Genomic DNA, 22,034 nt, shown 5'->3' with positions numbered 1-22,034 from the left:
AGAAGCCAAAAGCAGCTCTTCTCCTGAACACAATCAAGGGGCACTTCCAGGCTGTTACTATTTTCAGGTGGAAATCCACCTTGCACAATCATAGTTGGCTAAGAAGTCTTGTGCAACAAACTGCTTGCCTGAAAGATTGGACTTTCTGCAATAAGGAAAGTGAAGGTGGAATCCACTGGGAAATGTGGAGTGACACTTGCTTTGCCATAACATCATCTAACCACCCTGCAAATAAGTGAAGATGAATGCTCAATACATTACCTGTTTGGAAGCATGCCAGGTCTGTAGGACTCCAAAAACTTGTTTTTGTTATTGTGGAATGGGGACCCGAAGGTGCGCCTCAAGGCCTCAGTGAGGTTTATAATGCTAACCACAATGCACTTCTATCCTATTGTTGTTTTTAATTAGATACCACATTCTGATGTGTTTTTCCCAAAACCAGCTTCAATCTGAATGTGAAGCAAAACAAAACAACCTAGCTGTGTTCTAAGCCGGTAATGCGTACAGAGCCTACGTAGCTTGAATTTTCTTGGTTATTTGGGCCAGAAGAGAAAATAGGCAGCATCAGTCTCCCTTTTGGCAAAGTTTACTATGTAGTCACTTTGTGCATTGATTGTTCCTGTGGAGCAGAAATAGCACTGGATATCTTTGGTCAGCTGTGAGGCAAAAATGGTGCCAGTGATGTACATCTGCTAAAGTGTTACATCTAGAGATTTGCATAATATAATATGCTGATCCCAGCACAGGTTTAGCATTTCTTAGAAATATGAATTTCTTCTATCTAAAGAACAAAGCTCTGCCTCTCCTCCATTCCAGCCTAGCTGTTTTCCTAGAGGGAATCATTAGCACATCCTTTCTCCTCAGCTGCTTTAGAGCAAAGAGCTAGTAATACACCCAAAATGGAGACCTGTAATACAATTATTTCTCATGTGATCTAAGTTAAATACCTCGTGACAGATCCAGCGGAGATACAGCCCTACTTAAACCATTGGCTATTAGGCTCTCTGCAGCTCCAATGTTTAGCTCAGAGGAACTGAGCTTTTAGCAGGACACATCCAGACATATACAGAGTTATTTGATAGTTCAACGTACAATTAAATAATTATACTTAACAGGTTTTGTCTGTGCAAATAGAAGATTGCTGCTTTGTGCTTCCCCTTATTTGAGCTGTATGAACTTTAGGACAGCCTTTCTAGGTCCTTTTCCCTTCTGGAAGAAAGCAATGGAGATTTAGGGCCAAAGTAATTGTGATGCTGATCATGCCACTTGCAGGCATGTCAGTTGATTTTTATCAAGACCACAGCATGCGGGGACATTTAGTCCTTTCCTCTCCTCCTGTGGTCCTGACAAAAGTAGTCTGGTCCTGCTATTACCTCTGGGAAAGAAGCCTTCATTGGCACCAGTGGATACTTCCTTCCAGGGGCTCATGGTGTGTGTCTCTGTGTGTGTGTGTGTGTGTGTGTGTGTGTGTGTGCTCTCGTGCGTGCGTGCGTGACAGAAAGAGAGAGAGTGAGTTGCGGGGAGTGATTTTCATCAGAGCTGAAGCAAAGGAGGAAAGTGTTACCCATCTCCTCCCCACATACCAGTCCCAACAAAAATCCCCAACAAAAATTTATTAATTTTGTTCTAAAAACTGATGTGATTACAAGTTTAGCATCATTTATAGTTTGGCCCTTGCTTTGCCTTTGTAATAATCAGTTTATTTACAAATTTATAGATTGAGTAGGTATTTTGGGGGCAGAGGAACAAACTGCTTCTCTTGAAGAACCTCCAAGCAACAGAGTCTACCAATTCAAACCTGAACCATTGCCACTTTCCTGGCAATATTCCACAAAACCAGGTTTCAGCCTATCTCATACTGCAGAAGAGCATCATATTTGTACATGCCAAAGCAACTTTTTAGACAAAGTGTGCCTGAGTAGTTCAGCAATGTGCCAGTCATGACAAACCAAGCAGGAGAGGAACTTTGCACAATGGAACTGAATGACTAGTGGAGCAACTCTCCTTGAGTTTCCTATAAACCTGATGAGAATCATAAATATTGACTCGATTGCTGTCTCTACTACTCCTTCTTCACAGGTTCTTTCAGTGTACAGTGTGATAACCAGGGACGGTGCCACTGCAAACCTGGTGTGACAGGTGATAAATGTGACCGATGCCAGCACAATTTCCATTCCTTCTCAGAATCTGGCTGCAGAGCTGCTGGGCAAATACAGTAAGTGCTGTCGGGTCGGTGGAGCTCTTTGTTGCTGGCTAATGTGTTCCAATGGAGCTTCATTTGAAAATGGTCCTTTGATTTTCTCAGGAATTGTGATTGTGATCCAGCTGGCAGCACGGGCCAGTGTGTTTCAGGACGTTGCATCTGCAAGGCAGCTGTTGAAGGAGAGCGATGTAGCAGGTGCGTGCACAAAGATTGCGTGGCTAAATGTTTTCATGGTGCTCAGAGTTGTCATGATCAAGGAATCCACTTGGTAGCTCAAGTTGCTCTTTCACTTAGCATACAAACCCAACAGAAATGTAGCTTTCTCTCTGACTCAGAAATGGAGGCTATGTGGATTGAGTTCAGCGTGCAAGCATGGAATGTGGAAGCTAGTGCCAGTGTTTTGGGTACTGAGAACTTCAGTTTCCACTGAGAAAGCAGTGTGTCTTCTGTAATATTTGGAAATGTAGGTCTGTGGTGTCTGGTTGGCCAGAACAGAGCTTCAGAGCCAGGAAGGGGGCTTTCAGTCAATGCCCAGCTATACAACTTTCAGCCTTCATCCTTGCACTTCCCCATCCTCCTGCCTCTTCTGCCCACTTAACCCCAATCTCCATTCCATTCGTATTATTCCTTCCATTTCATTCTTGCCTTTTGCTGTGTGCTGGTTCAAACTTTTTTTCTTTTTTTCTTGCATTTGTATTAGTTGCTTTGGCGTGTATGGGGTGTTAAGGGAGGGGTAGTACCTCTGGAGGATATGTCACACTCCTTCTGGGATACTTGGTCCCCCTGTGATTCCCAGCCTGCACTCACCTCTCACCTGTGGCTTCTAGAAGCTATCAGCATGCGTCAGGAACAACTTTGACTGACCAGCTAAACCAGGTGAGGGTAGGTTTGGTCCTGCTCATACCAAAACCACAGGCACTAGACACGCTGACCAGAGGGGAAAGCTGGTTGACGGCAAACCAAACTAAGCCTATTACATAACCAGTTCAGTGCATGATGGGCTGGTAAAACAGGCTGACTTTACAATGTGGGCACTGCTATGTCATTAGTTGTGGTAGTGATGATGATTGGAATTTTCTGTGCTAATCTAGATAGCAGCATAGCACACCCTCCAACATTTCTTTGATGAAAATAGGGACGTCCCATTTCATAATGATAATTTTAATATTTATACCCCACACATCTTACGGGGTTGCCCCAGCCATTCTGGGCAGCTTTCAGTATATATAAAACATTAAATGTTAAAAAAAAACATCCCTATACAGGATTGCCTTTAGGAAGCTCAGGGGTCGGATAATTCCATACCCTCCAACATTTCCCCCAATGAAAATAGGGATGTCCTAAGGGAAAGCAGGACATTCCAGGATCAAATCAGAAACTAAGACAGCTTCTCTAAATCAGGGATGTCCCTGGAAAATTGGGACACTTGAAGGGTCTGGCATAGTAGTACCCCACAATGGGCCACTGACAAATAATTAATGGAAAGTAAAAAAGCGTCACACTTTTATTTCTGATTTAATGGCAGCCCTGACTCACGTCACTGTTTGAGTCCATGCTGAGGCCAAAATGGCATGTGCACAAGTTGCACTGAGCTCAGCACATCACAGATCCACACCTTACATTAAAAAGCACATCCAGCACACATTTAAATCTCATGACACCCCACAAAGAATCCTGTGAACTGCAGTTTGTTGCTGAGAATTATAGCTCTGTGTGGGAAACTACAGTTCCTCGGATGCATTTGGGGAAGTAATGTACTTTAACAGCGTGGGTGGCGTTGTTGTCTAAACCACTGAGCCTCTTGGGCTTGCTGATCAGAAGGTCGGCGGTTCAAATCCCTGTGACGGGGTGAGCTCCCGTTGCTCGGTCCCAGCTCCTGCCAACCTAGCAGTTCGAAAGCACACCAGTGCAAGTAGATAAATAGGTACTGCTGCGATGCGAAGGTTTCCATGTGCTCTGGTTTCTGTCATGGTGTTCCGTTGCGCCAGAAGTGGTTTAGTCATGCTGGCCACATGACCCAGAAAACTGTTTGTGGACAAACGCCAGCTCCCTCAGCCTGAAAGCAAGATGAGCGCCACAACCCCATAGTCGCCTTTGACTGGATTTAACCAACCAGGGGTCCTTAACCTTTTTTACTTTAACTGTGTGTTTGATGTGCTTTAAATGAATAGTGTGTATCTACTCTCAAATCCACGTTTTCACCAGATTATAGCACAGGCTAGAATCCTGTTTCTGTACCTTCTGGAGCAGTTACTTTGGTGCCTTTGTGTGTGTGTGGTGAGTGCCAGTCATCCTGTCATGAAGTCATCACTTGAACAAGAATGGTAGCACAGGATTTGTAGTAATGGCTGACATAAGAGCCTTCAAGTTTTAATTGGCTGGAGGATGCAGCTATCCTGTCACAGCAGATAAAGCAGAGGTATCCGGATTGGAAATTCAGTATGTCAGCTTTCTGTGTGTGAATATGAATGTACAAGAGAATAATTGTGTGGTGTGTTAATTTATCTCTTGCACAGTTGCAAGCAGGGCTATTACAACCTGGATGCCGGAAACCCAGAGGGCTGTTCTCGATGCTTCTGTCATGGGCACTCAACAGCATGTTCCAGTGCAGAAAATTATAGCATCCATAAAATCACCTCCACCTTCAAGCAAGGTAAAATACTTCACTGGGGTTTGCCTTTTCTCTTTTTCATGATCAATACACTTGGTGTTACACTGAACTTTCAATTTTACATTTTCTATTGATGCAGGGAAGCATTAGCTGCCTCCATTACCGGACTGAAGTTTGTTTGCTGGTGATGAGGTTTGCCAAACGGAGAAGCAAAGCAATAGGACTAAACAATCGCTTTATTTCTTAAAACCAGCAGCATAATATTATATCAGTAACATGATCTGGGAAGACTTGGGTGATCTTTATGCAAAATGCCTAAGAAAGTGGTTCCACTTATATTCTTTCTGAACCAGCAAAACAGCTGGGAAATGGCAAAGGAGCTGAATCAGTGATGTAGTCATAATGTAAAGGAAGAAGACAAATGGATCTGAGTCTTTGTGTGGAATGCAAAAATACTTAGCACTGGCCTTGGGTCAAAATTGCTAACTTTGTTCTAGTTTATACAATCAGAAATTTTAGAATAGCTTTTCTAGGATCGGAAGAGTTTTAAGGAGATGCAACTGGAATGACAGAAACATTATTTAGCATGGTGGTGCACAGCTTTCTCTTGTCCTCCCATGACCATCTTTGGTCAAACAGGTTGTGGAGGTTTCTGATGCAGTATAGAAACATGTTGGCACAGATGATAATCAGTGTTTGCACATAATGGACAATGCTGGCTCTGGCACACGACCTTCATCTCTCTAGAAAACTGTTGTGTTTCTCCAGCTCTGGAATGCACATTGCAGCTGTAGAGTGCATGTCAGAATGCCCCACCCCAAAAGTATTGCAGATAGAAAATGAGCATATTGGGGAGAAGGCTAGGTTAATTCTCCACCCCCACCCCAACATGCTAGTTTTCTAGGTGTGGGGAAGGTTTCTTTTCATGGGTCAATATTCAAGTGCTCAGCACGCTCACCAGCAACTTGAAGTACTTGCTACAGTCCAGAAAGCTTTACTGCCTGATTCTACTTACTGTAAAAATGGGTCCTGTGACCTCTTGTGATACAGTGCTTTCCTAAGCATATGACATCACTAGTCTGTCATGAGCTTGGAGACATGGCATATCCTTCCTTCGGACTGTGTAATATGAAAAGAGCTGTTTGTTGCTTCTTTCCTCCAGTCACATTTCCTGAATCATTGGGAATGGTTGGATTTCCAGCTCATTTTAATTAGCTGTTGGTTTCCTTGTATTCCAGGTGATGAAGGTTGGCAAGCTCAAGGAAATGGGTCTCCTTTGCAGCTCCAGTGGTCTTCACATTATAAAGAAGTTTATGTGGCAGCAAGAAGGCCAGATCCTATCTATTTCATGGCTCCAGGTGTGTGTTTCCATATCCCGTGCTGAACAGGGGCAGCCACAAGGACCATTGAACTTCACTATTTATTTGCCAGTCTTATCAAATGTCTCACATATTGACACCTGTTGGTCTACTTACATGCAGAAATCCTAGTACAGATTCTTGCTGGCTTGTAGACAATTCTAACACTCAAGTTAGAACAGGAATTGCTCTTAATTCTGGATAATTTCCTTCTGCCCCATTTTATATGTGTGTTGAAAGTGTGCTTACAAGACTAGGTTGAATTTCCAGAAAACGTGGCATGGTTTTATGACAATAGATCAGAGGTAGGCAACCTAAGGCCTGTGGGCCGGATGTGGCCCAATCGCATCTGGCCCGCAGACGGTCCAGGAATCAGCATGTTTTTGCATGAGTAGAATGAGTCCTTTTATTTAAAATGCATCTCTGGGTTATTTGTGGGGCATAGGAATTCGTTCTTTTTTTCCTTCAAAATATAGTCCGGCTCACCACATGGTCTGAGGGATGGTGGACCAGCCCACAGCTGAAAAAGATTGCTGACCCCTGCAATAGATCCATTCATTATATCCTACCCCCACCCATAAATTCTGAAATCCATGGCTGGAATGTCACTTTCCTCATGTCTAGAATCATGGAATTGTAGATGACCCAAGGGTCATCTAGTCCAACCCCCTGCAATGCTGGGATCTCAGCTAGAGCATCCTTGACAGATGGCCATCCAACCTCTGCTTAAAAACCTCCAAGGATGGAGAGGATGGAGAGTCCACCAGCTCTCGTGGGAGTCTGTTCCCCTGCCAAACAGCTCTTACTGTCAGTAAGTGTTTCTGAATATTCAGAATCTCCTTTCTTGTACTTTGAAGCCATTGCCTCGAGTCCTACCCTCCAGAGCAGAAGAAAACAAGCTTGCTCCTTTCTCCATGTGACAGCCCTTAAGATATGACTATCATATCTCAGTCTCCTCTTTTCCAAGCTAAACATATCCAGCTCCTTCAAGCACTCCTCATAAAGCTAAGTTTCCAGACCCTTGATAATCTTGGTCACCCTCCCCTGCACACATTCCAGCTTGTCAGCATCCTTCTTAAATTGTGGTGCCCAGAACTGGACACAGTATTCCAAGTGTGGTCTGACTAAGGCAGAATAGTGGTACTGTTATTTCCCTTGACCAGGACACTATACTTCTGTTGATGCAGCCTAGAATAACATTCACTTTTTTGCTGCTGCATCACACAGTTGACTCATGTTAAGCTTGTGGTTCACCCCTAGATCCTTTTCATGTGTACTGCTAGTGAGCCAGGTGTCCCCCATCCTATCTGCATCTGGTTCTTTCTGCCTAAGTGCAGAGCCTGACATTTGTCCCTATGGAAATTCATTTTGTTAGGTTGGGCCCTGTTCTCCAATCTGTTAAAGTAATTTTGAATTCTGATTCTGTCTTCTGTGCCATTAGCTACCCGGCCCCCCAGTTTGGTGTCATCTGCAAATTTGATGAGAATATCTACAAGAAAACAATACCCAAAAAGATGTCTATAGCGTCCTTAAAATGAATACAATTAAGGAGTATGGGAAAGCAAAGATGACCTTCTCAAAACAGAAATAATAAATCTTCAAAATGCACCTGTGTGCACTGAATCATTTTGGTTGATATGAGCTACTTTGAAAGATTTTTATCTGATAAGTGGGATTCAAATTAAATAAATAAGCAAGCATTTAACCATAAAATTAGAACCCACTAACAGCCACATTTTTTTCTTTTTTCATTTTATTTTCAGATATTTACAGGCTACCCGTCTGAGTTCAATTCATGAATGGTGGTTCACATAATAAAGATTCACTACACTATCCACAATATAATTCTACAACAATCCCCCAAATTAGAAAACCAACATTAATTTTAAAAATCCATATGCAGTCCATGATACAAAGCAAACTTTTCATAGCAAAACAATTAAAGGAAACACATCTCAGCCTTCATAGCAGTCAGTCACATGAAACCCACCTGAAACAGGTCTTCAAAGCTTTTGGAAAGAATTGGAGTGTGTTAGCCTTCTGGTAGTCAGATGAGAATGAGTTCCAGAGCTGTGGGTCCACCATAGAAAAGGCCCTTTCACTTGTGTCATCCACAATGACCTTAGTTGAGAGCAAATTTTGAAGCACTCCATTGTTAGTCTTCATGTTCAAGCAGGCTGATATCAATGGGATTTAGGTGATAGGTATTGATGGGGTCCTTTGAAATTCTCCTTCCTGTTATACCGAAGGCTAGTCCTGTCAAATCAAGGTCTACAGTGGTACAGGTCACATTTGCATTTTACTTGCAAATGCCACATTTTGACCTTGTGTTTCTTTTGTGTGTATTTTGTAGCCAGGTTCCTTGGGAACCATCAACTGAGTTACGGCCAGAAGCTGTCTTTTGATTATCGTGTGAACCGACCTGGACGTCACCCTTCACAGCATGATGTAATACTGGAAGGAGCTGGTTTAAGAATCACTGCCCCACTCATGCCTAATGGAAGGATGTTGCCTTGTAAAGCCAGCAGGACCTATACATTCAGGTAAAATGCTTAGGACGTAAGAGAACACTCACATGTCAAACACTCCAGTGCAACTCAAAGCAATGATAGACAAGTTTTCCTCAAAAGGAGCTTGCCCTCCGCTACCAATCTGCAACTTGCAACTTCTGGAGATTTGCACATGCATCCTTAGATCATGCTCTCAGTTCACACAAAGTAGAGTTGAGGCCCTCAATTCCTAACCAGTGCCTGACATGAACTGAATGTGTACCTTGTACACGTCCCAGAATCCTCTTCGATGGGCAGCAAGTTGTCAGCACAGAAAGTGTTCCAAGAAGATGGAAAGTTTGAAAACTGCTGGCTTTGGCTATTGCTTACCCAGGAGGATCTAGTTGCTGTCCTTCAAGTCATGAAAATAACATCAGCAAAGCCCAGTTAAGCTACCTGAATCAGAGAAGTTGCCTACATCAATTCCTGGTCCACAAACCCACTTTATTTCTTTTTAACTTAAGTTGTCTTTAATCACTTTTATTGCGATGGATTCACCTCATGAGCCCTCTCAGTGGAAGCCTTGCACAAGGACTCTTGCTTGCACAACAGTGCTTCTCCCCCTTGTGCCCCCTGCATCCCCTGAAATTAGCTCAGGGGGTGGTCAGGAGAACCCCCAGAACAGCATTCTTCTGTCTGGCAAAGTGGAATACTTGCGCAGACAGGACTGGAAGAGTGTGATGTTGAATTCCAGCCATTGTTGCTCACGTTGCAACATGTTCTGATGGTAAAAAATATCATTAAGGAAACACAAGTTGCACCCTGGGATTACTGAAGAAAGCACTGTTTGTGAAGACCTAAATGCTGAATTTTGTATTTGTTTTTGATTTCACTGAATCTTGGAGTAAACTGAATTTTATGCTCCTGTCCACATTCTGTGCTTCCTTGGTTCTTGTTTTTCCATCTGATTTGCAGTTCTGGCCTTTCCCTTTGACCAGCAGTTCGACAGCAGTGTGCTGTAATCTTCCATGGGTCTAAAAATTCACTCCTAGTTGCATTTTGTACACAAGTATGGTGGTGCAGAGACTGCTCATATAACTTCTTGTGTCTTTCATCACCTCCTGCACTCAGGTTGGATGAGCACCCAAGCAGCAACTGGAGCCCTAGGCTGAGCGGCAAAGAGTATCGCCAGTTAATTGGGAACCTGACAGCTCTTCGGATCAGAGCCACTTATGGAGACAGTGAGTTGGGTGTAGGATAGTGAAATCTGGGCTAAAGAATGGGTCATATACATTTCTTCTGATGATTTATTACTTTACTGTTTCTGTCTTCTCTTATAAACCCTACTTTATAGTTGTTTCCTCTCTGCAGGTAAATTGCATTTCTGTGAAGGATCAAAGGTAGCCGCTCGGGTGCAGGGGGCTGTCCTGCAGCCAGGGGTGGGGCAATCCACACGTGGGGGGGGGCAAGCTTCTCCTGCGCTTGGAGCCTCTCCGCCGCCTCCCCCTCAGCTGTAGGGCGGCTGAGGGAGAGGCAGTAGGCAGAGGCAAGTCCCATGCTGCCATTTCAGGCAGCGTGGAACCTGCAGGCACCTAAGCCACCACGTCACTCCTAAAAAGTTCCATGAGCCCATTTTTTAATTTTTTATTTTAAACTCATTTTGTCAACCCCCCTCAGTGATGACACCCAGGGTGGACCGCACCCTCCACACCCCCTTCCTCCTCCACTGCAAAGGGAGGGGGAACAATAGAATATCTGATTCCAACACCCTCAGCAAACTACAGTTCCCAGGATGCTTTTCAGGAAGCACCGATGGATAAATTGATATAAAACAAATGTACCATGGTAGCATAGATGTGCCCCACATCCGCTCCCAAATGTCAGCTCTGTTCTGATTTAGACATGATCCAGCTGAGATACTGGGATATGTGGTATTTTATTATGTTGTGTTCTTGGGGATATTCACTATAATGTTCTTCCTTTTTTCTTTTTCTCAGGCACAGGGTACCTCAGTAATGTCCTTTTGGATTCAGCACAGCCAACCTCTGGCACTCCAGCATCCTGGGTGGAGCAATGTGTCTGTCCAGTTGGCTACCAGGGGCAGTTCTGTGAGAAATGTGCCCCAGGGTACAAGAGAGAGGACCCTGCTGGACTCGGTGCTCTCAGCAACTGTGTGCTCTGCAACTGCCAGGGAGGAGGAATCTGTGACCCAGATACTGGTAGGATCAACCACAGTCAAAGAGCCTATTATTGTGGACAGATTGTTTATTTATTTGTTTGGGCAACAAGCAGATCTCTAATATAAAAACCAAGGAGCTCACTTAGGGCCATTTTACACGGTGATCCAGCTAGGGATCTTGTTCATGTGATGGAAGAATGGGCATGAGAAGCTCCCACTTCATGTACAAAGTAATGTTTTGCTGGGATGGCACATGTGGATATGCATGCAGTCATTCAGGATGTACGTAGTGCCTATGTTGTTGCTAACTCGTGTGCACATGGGGAGGTGTGTGGTGGATTGTGTTGCATAGGTGGTCCTCAGGGGTCTAATGCAAGGTGTGCAAAGAGCCTCAGGCAATGGAAAACATATATTGTAAAGCTCTACTCTAACCAGCTGCTCCTTTTCTCTTTCTGCCTCCATCCAGGAGAATGCTATTCTGGAGATGAAAGCAGTGCCACCTGCCCAACTGGTTTTTACAGCTTCCCCTGGAGCCCACAGAGCTGCCAGCCATGCCCGTGCCAAGGTGGCCAAGGCTGTTCGGTGCTGCCAGGGACACAGGAAGTCATTTGCAGTCATTGCCTTCCAGGAGCCGGAGGTAATGCCATATTCAGATGGTTAACCAGACTGCATGTTCTTCTTTCTGAGGCCAGCTTTTCTTTCCCTAAGGAAGGACAGGAGCATAGCAAAAGCTGTGTTGTGTGCACTGTGTGTCCCAGGGCTAGACGTTCGTGACAGACACAGATTTGCGAACCTGAATCTCCACCACTCGTGCAAAAATCTGCAGGGGTAAGATGGGATGTGGGAGAGGGGCATTTAACTCTTTTCTGCACTCCCCTTGTCCACCCAGCCCCTCCCCATCGGGATTCCCAGCTGCATGCTTGAAGAAAAGCGTTCAGCTGGGGGCTGAGATTGCAGGGGAAGAGCTATGTGCGGGATAATCGTTAAGCTTCCTTTACCCCACCACCCACCACTTCTTTCCTTCAAATTGCACTTCCCACCACCACTTTTTCAATATTCTGTGGAGACTTGGATTTCTAGGCCCAGGTCCTCGCTATGCCTGTGCTGTACCGTTTCAGAGAACATGTAGGGCAGACTTCCTCAACCTTGGCCCTCCAGATGTTTTTGGCATACACCTCCCATGATCCCTAGCTAGCAGGACCAGTGGTCAGGGATGCTGGGAATTGTAGTCTCAAAACATCTGGAGGGCCGAGGTTGAGGAAGCCTGATGTAGGGGATCATGATTAAATGCACTGCAATGAAGAAAAATAATGGAGAACAGAGGGAAGAGTTTTTGCCAAAAAGGGGGTGGGAATGCACCCATATACTATCCATTCACATATAAAGCTAGCATTGAAGGGAGAAGACTAGATTATAACATTTGCCCTGACATCTGTTTTTCAGTGTGGAAGGAATGCTTTTGCATGTAGGCACATTGGCCATGTGAACTCCCTATCTGTAGTCGCGGTGGTACAGCACCAACACAGGCAGACCTTGACTCAGGCAGGGAAAGAGAAGGACCATAATGAAATCCACATTCCCCCCCTCCTGATTCTCATCAAATTTAGTCATTGTCAGTGGGCCTGAGCTCTAGGCAGCTAGACTGAAGATGAACCAGGATTTGCACCAGGGTACTGTGGTCAAGGGATAAAGTCAGAAGTCAGGCCCAGAGAGTTAGGGCTCCTCCAGACTGGTGTATTTTTGAATGTGACATCACATGGATGCAATAAAAGTACATATGGGGAAGCTTTGTACTGGAGCATCCACACATATGAAGTCGAATAATGTGTGGATGCTCCAGTACAAAGCTTAATGTGGTGCTTAATGTAACTGCATTATTGCTGCCTGGAGGGCCACTCTTGCATTATAGCACAACTAAACCAGGAGAAACCTCCCCCCCCCCCCGGTGCCATTTGTGGCACTTGCAACTATTTTTGTGGACAGTTCATAAGTGGATTGTGGAAATTAGGGGTGGAGCAGGATTGTCGGCACCCTGTGCTCAGGAATACCAGCATCGTGTTCAGAGGCAGTTCATGCATTGCTTGTTCAAGGCATCATTTGCTTGTCCTTCCTTCTTCCCTTTCTTCTCAGGCTCTCACTGTGAGTTTTGTACCGATGGCTATTTTGGCGACCCCTTGGGTCAGAACGGCCAGGCACGTCCCTGCCAACCATGCCAGTGTAGCAGTGCTGACCCAAATGCCTCTGGGATTTGCAACCACTTGACAGGAGAGTGCAAGTGCAAGGACGGATTCTTTGGAAATCCTTCATCCATCAACCCAGCAGAGAAATGCCAAGGTATACATCATCATCATCTCATGCAAGTCAGTGCTGGCCAAACTGGGTTTGGAACAATCGGGGGAGTCAAAGGGCTGCTTACAAACCTTTCCCTTCCAGGGATAAAACGGCTCACACAAATCACTCCTACTGTCACATCCAAATGCCTTACCTGGGTGAGTAATGTAACTCTCTAACAAAGCTGTGACCTGCAGAGCTGCCTTTAGATCAGGGCAGGGACAGACTTTGTAATCTGTCATAATATGGTGCCCTGTGTGAGGTCAAAATTAGGTGCCCCAAAATGGATCCTCTCAATTATTAATCTTCTTAGTTTTGTGCCCCCTCAGCTCAGCACCCTGCGCATGGGAACCATAGGCACTGCCCTAAATCCAGTGCTGATCAGGGATGCGGAGAATGTGATCTTTCAGATGCAGTTAGAATCCAACTCTCATCATTTCTGATCATTGACTGACTCCTGATGGGAACTGGAGTACAACAGCATCTGGAGGTTTCCAACTCCTGCTCTAGATGGTTGAAGTTCCTGCATCAGTTGGCAAGTCAGTCAAACACTCTGTCTGTTAGGGCAAGACACAGAAACTACTAATTCTATTGGGAGGTTGTAGCATGTGGGCTTGTTAGGTGAATCCCACCCTCTGACTTGATCCCACACTTTTCAAATTAATGTTTGAAAATATGAGAGATAATATGCATTTTGAGATACATTATGTTTATCCCCTCCTGACCTTATGCTTTTTCTTCCTCTACACAGCTTGCAATTGCAATTCTGCGAGTTCTGAGCCATCACGGTGCCACAGTGATGGGAGCTGCATTTGCAAGCCAGGGTTCGAAGGGCGGAGCTGCGAACACACCCGTTGCCCAGCCTGCTACAACCAAGTGAAGACTCAGGTTGGCTTTTCCCTCTTACACTTTCGTTACCAAAGACTATAGCTATCAATTGTGTACGAAATGTCCCTACCCAGCACCCTGCTCTCTGCTTTGTTATTTGGGTGCAGAACAACTAGGATTGTTAAATGCAAAACCTCCCACTGGAGATGGGGGAGAAATTTAGTTTGGTTCACATTTTAATGTGAGCCCATCTAATTCCAAAACAATATGCAAACCAAAACAAAGCTATGCTTTGAAATTCGCACTGCTCCGAATTTCTCAATGCAGTTTTCCAACCAAAAATATACATTAGGGGAAGTGTGCATAAAACTGCATAATTAGTGAAAATAACTTTTAAAATGCATTAAATTGGGGGGGGGAGGCTTGCAAAATGTGTAATCTGCTGCCTGATTAATTGAGGGCATCTGGAATGAATTGTGACATGTTTTACCGGAACTAATTAATCTCAAAAAGTTTAGGAATCAGAAAAGAAAAATAAATAAAGCTCATTCTATTTTCTTCCTGGAGAATGGTCTGAAAGCACAAATGCTAAACGCCCTGAGACCTCTGGGTATAGAGTGGTATATAAATTAATTTAATCAATAAATATAAATATAAATTTGTTATTGTTTAGTCGTTTAGTCGTGTCCGACTCTTCGTGACCCCCTGGACCAGAGCATGCCAGGCACTCCTGTCTTCCAATGCCTCCTGCAGTTTGGTCAAACATAAATATAAATATATAAATAAGCCAACCAGCCAGCCAGCAAACAAGCAGGCCTGTCCCAGTAAACGTCTTGGATGGGATTCTCCTAGGAATTGCATGTAAATTAGTTCAACCCTTTGGAGGATCAGCAGAGCACAAATGCAATAAAAAATATTTAAGACAACATCTAGGTAGTAACTTCTTTTAAATTATCATTATTATAACCTGATAACATTAAAATATTAATTATTTAGAACTGGAAGCTTCTTAGGCACCTGATTTGAATCTTCCAGACTGCATATTTTTGAAGACTCTGGGGCTGCTGGCCAAGTCTTTGCATGCCTTGTATTCATGTCTTTCCGTTCCTCGCTCACAGAGTTCTCCTACCTTGTTTCCAGGTAGACCAGTACCTCCAGCAACTGCAGGGCCTTGAAGTGCTGGTCTCTCAGGTTCTTACTGGTGGAGAGTCAAGAGATAACACAGAGCTGGAGAGGAAAATGAGAGAGGCAGAGGAGATGCTCCAGCAAGTCCTGAGGGAGGCCCAGAGCTTACAAGGTAACTTGAAGTCTTTCGAGATCCCTTTGGAATGTGACATACCCTCCAACTTTTCTCTGATGAAAATAGGAACGTCCCATTCCATAATGATAATTTTATTGAGTTGCCCAGTCTAGGCAGCTTCCAACATATATAAAAATATAATAAAACATTAAACATTAAAAAAAACTTCCCTATACAGGGCTGCCTTCAGTTGGCTCAGGCGTGGGATAACTCCATACGCTCCAGCATTTCTCCAGTGAAAATAGGAACATCCTAAGGAAAAGTGGGACATTCCAGGATCAAATTGGAAACTGGGACAGCTTCTCTAAATCAGGGACATCCCTGGAAAATGGGGACACTTGGAGGGTCTGATGCAATTATAAGAGAACTGAGGAAGAAAAGTGGCTGAGTGCAGCCACAGAGGTTTAAATAGATGTTTATTTTCCCCCATTTGAATCAATGGGATTTGACAATGCTTAATTTTGGTTCTATCATGTCCACACACAAAAACATCAGTACAGTGGTACCTCTGGTTATGAACTTAATTCGTTCCGGAGGTCCATTCTTAACCTGAAACCATTCTTAACCTGAGGTACCACTAAATGGGGCCTCCCACTGTTGCTGCGCCGCCACCGCGCAATTTCTGTTCTCATCCTGGGGCAAAGTTCTTAACCCGAGGTACTACTTCCGGGTTAGCGGAGTCTGTAACCTGAAGTGTTTGTAACCCGAAGTGTTTGTAACCTGAGGTACCACTGTATCTAGAAAAAGTTCTTAAAAGCAAAATGTTAACACACAACCCTCTTGAACACACAATATATGAAAGCCTTATTTTTCTATCTCCTGGGACTTAATTTTTTTAGAAGGCAGAAAAAGGAGGACTGCCAGTGGTATAAAAGTGTTCTAAAATGTGATGATTTTGTGAATGTGTGTATTCCCCAGCCCTTTAAATTGGTGGTGCTAGGCTTTCAACCACAGACCTCCTGCATTCAGAGCGCATGCTATGCCACTGAGCTGTGTCCCCCCGCCCACGGACTCTGCAACCAGTGCACTCCCTCTTCTTGTTTGTGAAGGCATGTACATATGTTAGTCACAATCCACACCCGCCTGTAGCTTATTGAGAAATACAGCATTTCGATGCATCCCCTCCCCCCCAAAACCGCCAACGTTGATCCAATTTTAAAATGTTAGCCTTGTAAAGACATACCGTGTATAGGCAGACAGCAGCTTGAAAACACATCCAGCCATACTGATGCATACAATGACTGGCTCGTGTGTGTTGCAGTGTAGCCAGGAGCGGGCTACTTTGCTGCGTCTTAAGCCAGTCATATGTACGCAGCCATGGTCTTTCCCCTCAATTCATGATTCATGTCATAACGTTAAGCAGTTTTCCATGTCTGTGTCCATTCTCTCCCCTGCTTCTGACTACTTAGTGTGGCAGAACTGAGAATATTCAGATGAACTCTCCTCTTCTCAGTGGGGATCTCCCCCAGATTGTATGAATTGTTTCTCTGTTTGTCCACCACCAACCATGCGCCCATTTATGTTGCATTCTCCAGCCTAATGTCAAATGTTATCCTTTCTTCATGTCCAAGCTTCTGACAGGTCCTTGGGGAACCGCCTGTCCAAGATGAAAGTTCAAGAGTCCACCTACCGGACCCGGTTGGAGGAGATCACAGAGACTGCCAACAGGTTGCAGTCTTTGGGTGGTCAGTACCAGAGCCAGGCAGAAAATGCCAGGAAGCTTGTTGCGAGAGCTCGCTTGGATTTGGAGCAGAGCAAGGCAAAGATGGGAAGCGTGGCAAGTATCTGCGTTCTGAAAAACTGTCTTGTGCATTATTGTCATTTGCTAGTGAAATGCCTAGCAAAGGGTGTGTGGTGCAATGTATCATATGTCTATGGGACACGCTGCATACTCCTTTCGAATTCCTACCAGTGCTGCTCTGGCCTGCCCAATGCCAGGGGTCTGGAGACAGAGAGAAGAAATTACAAAGAATGAGTAAAAACACTTTGAGATGCACTATTTTGTGACTGGTGGAGCTGAGAGGCTTTTAGCTCTCTGGTGGGCCCTGAGGGTGGAAAGCCTAAGAACCCATGGGCTATACTGTAATCATAGTGTAATCATAGGATCCTCTGCTTCTTGGAAGCACACATTGATATTTCTCTCTCTCCCATGCAGATTATTCCATCTTTAGACCTCCCTGGAGGGTCAAACCAATTTTTAATCCTGGCACAAGAAGCCATGAAGTTGGCAAACAGGTGAGTTGATAATAATCTTCACTAGGCTGCTCCTAACATACTTTCTGTCACTGGGCTTGGTGTTGAAAACATCAAGACCTAACATTTTTAAAAAGGAGCAGCAATTTTATAACAGTGAAGTGCAGATATAAGTTTATAACAGTGAAGTGCAGTGAAGTGCAACTTTGCCTTTGCCCTTAGACTAGGAAACTACTCCAATTTCCAGGGGTCTCCTGTGAAGGTAGTTTTAGGGTCCTTGTAGCTGCTAGTTCATTCCCATTGGTGATGGCTCTCGAATGCCAGACCTTGACTTTCTGATGGAAGTGGCATTGTTTTAACATATGATAATCAGCAACTGCCAATTTCTGTGACCACAGCAAACAAAGGACATGAGCCTGTTTCAGACATAAGAAAACAAACCACAGTTTCCCAGGTTGTGTGTCACAGGAAATGGTGGTTTGTTTAAGACTGGAAGCAAAAGCTTGCAAGCATGAAAGAGAAGAAGGGGAGGGAAGAGGGAGTGTGCAAAGCCAAAGCTTCCTGTCGTTTACATAGTAGGAAACACAGGTAGCTGCAGTTGTGAAGAGGATTTGGGAAGCTGATTTCACACACACAACTCTGCTTGTGGGTCTTGGGATCCAAGCCCTTGGAACCCTGCTCCTGGGATTGAGCAGGCTATAAAAACTTGTCCAAGTAGCTAACTATAATGCTGTATCATGTTACTTAGGTTAGAGACAAGGTGGGGTGCTGGCTGTGAATCATCCTCTCCCCCCTTTCCCATATGTTCTCTTTTTGCCTTCTAGGCACATGCAGCTGGCAGATACTATCGAGCTAGCAGCCAGGGCAGCGGCAGAAGCCTCAGAGCAGGCACTGGGATTGCTGCAGTCATCTGCCAGTGGAGGAGACATCCTGGTGAACTCTGTGCCAGGGCTCCACAAAAAGTATGTCCAACTGTGCTGCTTTGAATGCTTTTTCAGTGCAGGGAATGTTCCTTTTCTCTTCTCGGTTGATTTTATGTCCCATCATCATTATTTCATGATATTATTATCATGATTGCTAAAAGCATTTTGAAATAGGACTGGAGCTTTTCCTGGGATAAGGAAAACCCAGGTCATTTAATGTGGAGAATAAGATTCCTGCACCTCTTTTAATTCTCCATGGTTCTCCAAAAAGGAGCGCATGAGAAAATCTGGATTGAGGGTGAAAGTTAATGGAGAATTAATAGTGGTACAGGAAGCTTACTGTTGACATTAAGTGACAATATTGATGAGGGCTTAAGCATTTCCTAGTCCATTGTTCTCTGACTGGGGTGCAATTCTTACCATAAATTGACCATTGTTGTCAGTAACACATAAGGGACAAGAGGATTTAAATGACAAGCTTGGAAAGTCCCCAATTCCCAGCTTGATTAAGATCCAAAAGGGGAATCCCAACAGGAAAAATGCTTAGTAGAATAAGAAAAGCACTTACGTGAAAAGAATAGGCGAAACAAAGAAAACACCAAAGACAAGGGAGCGAGAGGTTAGTTAACAGGGGTTCCAAATCCTGTTTGGTGCATGTGATGCAGATGTAATGCGATTCCAAATTCGGAGCTGCTTACCACAATAATGTTTATCGCAAGGAGCAAAATACGTTTACTACCAGGATGCATGTCTTAAAATAAAGGCCCACAAGACTGCAGATGGAAGTTGGAGCCTGGCAACATCTGCAAGGCCACATGTCCCCCACCCCTGACACAGAGACAGATTGCATCCCTCTGAGGGAGCCCTCTCATCATGATGATTGAGCTACCAGGTATCAGGCAGGTTCAGCACGAAGGATGCCTATCACTGTACATCTGCTGAGCCCACGTCCAACTCCCAAGCAGTCTTCCCCAAACTGGTGCCCTCTGGAGGGCATCAGGTTGGCCAAGGCCTCCTGGCTGCCTCTGCTTGGTTGCTTTCACTTCTTTTTTTATGCATATATTTTATTCTGATTACATATTCCATATTACAAATACATTGCATATTCAAAAGAAAACTAGAGAAAAGAGACAAAAAGAAAAACATAAAAAGCAAAATAAAAAACAAAAAACAAACATTTTCAGTTATACATCTTTACACCCTTTGGCTCGTCTCCCTGATTTGTAACTTGACTTCCCGCCTCCCTTAAACGGTTCCTAATAATTCATTACTTCTTGATGTCTGTTCAATTAATAAGTCTGTGGAGAGCATTCTAATTGCCAGTGGGATTTTAATCTCCACTAAGCCAAGCGAAGCCCTGGGAACCTATTTTTTTCATGTAATTTATGAAAACATTCATAGGTTGCTTTCACTTCCTGTTCACCTCCTCTGAGTGAGAAAACAGTGATAAGTGTGAGGGGCAGGGACCAGGATAGAGAGGGCAGGTGAATGGGCAGGGGTAGCAACAGGTGAGGGGGTGCTTTTGGAGGCAGCTTGCCCAAGCCCCTCCTTGCCCCCACACACCTGGATCTGGTGAAAGGTGGCCGGGTGAGAGCAGGTTTTCCCTTCATCTTAACTGATTCCCAGGCTCAGCATTGGCCCTTTTCTCTGTCAGAGTAAATGGCAGCTATTGACTTTTATGGGAGAAAGTTCTGTAGTGTGGTTGGTGAAGCTATAAAAGAGAGATTAGAGTGCTTCTGGTGAGCCCAGCTTTAACTGGGACTCAAGTTCACTCTTTCCATATATGCCGTGTTCTGCCCAGAGTTCTGCTTCTTACAGATGCTGAAATGTGAGGGAATGTTATGGACAGGCTTTTATAGAAAGAGTATGACCATGAGGCATGATCATGAGCTCCCCATGGGACATATTGCTGGTTATTCTGAGTGAACTAAGGGTACTGTGTTCGTTATCAACCTTTTATATGCTGTTAAGTTGAATATAGCAGGGTATTAGAACCCTCCTTTCTCAGGAAAAGAAACTCCAAGAAAATGTGATGGAAATTTTCAGAGTTGGCAAAAACTAACAAACTAGATCTGATCAAGTCAACTGAATAATTCATGTCACAGAAAACCGGGTGTTTAAGAGTGATGTTAAAACATGTCCCTTATTTTTATTATAATAACATATTATTTCATTTACTATACTTTTCATAATAATATATAATTATAGTAACACTTGCTATTTATATGATGTGTTTTTAATATTCAAAGCTCCTCACAGACATATTTTTTGATAATTCTTCACAACAGCTTTGCAAGCAGCTGAGGCATTTGAGGCCACTTTGTGAATTCATGACTGAGTTGAGATTTGAACCAAGTGATTTGTGCTGAATTATGATGAAGAATAAACTATCAGATGCAGAAAAGACTCAAGTAGTATCTTACAATGGACTAACCTTGCACTGCCATGCACAAGAGTCTCTCCTTTGAACAGCAAAAGAGATCATGGAGGTTCCCCTCTGGCTTAGTGGGGCTCTCAGAATTAGAAGACAGTCAATGACGGGCTCCTGTCCCCCATGTGCGTCAGGAGAGCAGATAAATGCACCCCACCCCCCTTCCACCCTGCCCCCATTCTGTCCTTTTTGTGACGCATTGAGTGACATTTTGGGGTCACTTCCGGGTTCGGCGCATGCATGTTCACGGCTCTTTTGGATACACGTTAATCAGTCATTGCCTGTCCTCAAAATCCCTGCGGTTTATGAGAATCACAACATGCTTGGATGTCTTGGCCACAAATAATCATGGTAGATAGGAGAGCCCAAAAGCAGAATCACTTCCCTTTCTTGGGCTGCATTCATACATTAACTTGGTGATGTGGTATACCTCTTGGAAAAAAGGAGTTTCACACTCCTAGGCTCAAAAGTTATCTTCCCATTTCAGATATGATGAGGTAAAGTTGCTCTCAAGCAAACTGGAGGCTGATGCTGGCAAAGCTGCATCTGATGCTGACAGGGTCTACCAGAGTAGTCAGATGGTGCTTGACTTTCTGGCTCGCTTACCAAAGGTCGACACAAGCTTCTTTCAGGTGAGGGGTGTGTGTGTGCGTGTGCGTGTGCATGTGCATGTGTGCTCTCTCTCAACAACCCTCTCTCAACATCCCTTCAGATGTTGGACTCCAACTCCCATCAGCCCCAGGCTGTGTGGCCAGTAATCAGGGATGATGGCAGCTGTAGTGCCAACAACACTGGAAGAGCCACCAGTTCCCCGTCCCTTATTTAGTCAACAGTTGTTTGCACTTCTTAGATATGGGTGGTCTTGCTAGAGGTGGAGAGAGGCTGCTTTTTGTGACAGCTGTAAAGGGCTCTGAACCAAGTGATGCTTTTCTCAGGAGGAAGCCGGTCAGCTCCGGAAGAAAGCAGATTCTTTAACTGGCTTAGCGGGAATGTACATTGCAGAATACAAGCAGCTCCAAGGCAACACGGAGCGTTGGGAGGAAGAGATCAAAGAGCTCTTGCAAAAAGGACAGAACGACAGACTGGTAAAGTACATCCATATTGGGTAAAGGGCTCTGGGATCCCTGAAATCTTTAATCCATTCCTAGCCATTTATGGGTTTCTAGGCAAGTGTTATGGGCATGTTTT

General features: G+C 44.3%; 1 protein-coding gene across 2 annotated transcripts in view; it reads left to right on the top strand.

Annotated features, from left to right (window-relative positions):
• LAMC2 (laminin subunit gamma 2) overlaps positions 1-22,034 on the top strand; it is a 41,177-nt gene that overhangs the window by 10,547 nt on the left and 8,596 nt on the right. For both annotated transcript variants that reach the window (XM_083621365.1, XM_083621366.1), the window contains exons 3-18: positions 2,080-2,215; positions 2,306-2,398; positions 4,720-4,856; positions 6,053-6,172; positions 8,526-8,715; positions 9,793-9,902; positions 10,659-10,880; positions 11,307-11,477; positions 12,971-13,174; positions 13,923-14,059; positions 15,140-15,296; positions 16,871-17,076; positions 17,455-17,534; positions 18,317-18,454; positions 21,334-21,478; positions 21,782-21,931. In XM_083621365.1, coding sequence (XP_083477491.1) covers positions 2,080-2,215; positions 2,306-2,398; positions 4,720-4,856; positions 6,053-6,172; positions 8,526-8,715; positions 9,793-9,902; positions 10,659-10,880; positions 11,307-11,477; positions 12,971-13,174; positions 13,923-14,059; positions 15,140-15,296; positions 16,871-17,076; positions 17,455-17,534; positions 18,317-18,454; positions 21,334-21,478; positions 21,782-21,931 — 2,396 coding nt within the window. The remainder of the gene's footprint in view (positions 1-2,079; positions 2,216-2,305; positions 2,399-4,719; positions 4,857-6,052; positions 6,173-8,525; positions 8,716-9,792; positions 9,903-10,658; positions 10,881-11,306; positions 11,478-12,970; positions 13,175-13,922; positions 14,060-15,139; positions 15,297-16,870; positions 17,077-17,454; positions 17,535-18,316; positions 18,455-21,333; positions 21,479-21,781; positions 21,932-22,034) is intronic.

Source organism: Podarcis filfolensis (assembly GCF_964270895.1).
Source record: "Podarcis filfolensis genome assembly, chromosome: 6".
NCBI classification, from domain to species: Eukaryota; Metazoa; Chordata; class Lepidosauria; order Squamata; family Lacertidae; genus Podarcis; species Podarcis filfolensis.
The sequence above is the reverse complement of the archived record's forward strand: the minus strand, read 5'-3'. Positions and strand labels throughout refer to the sequence as shown.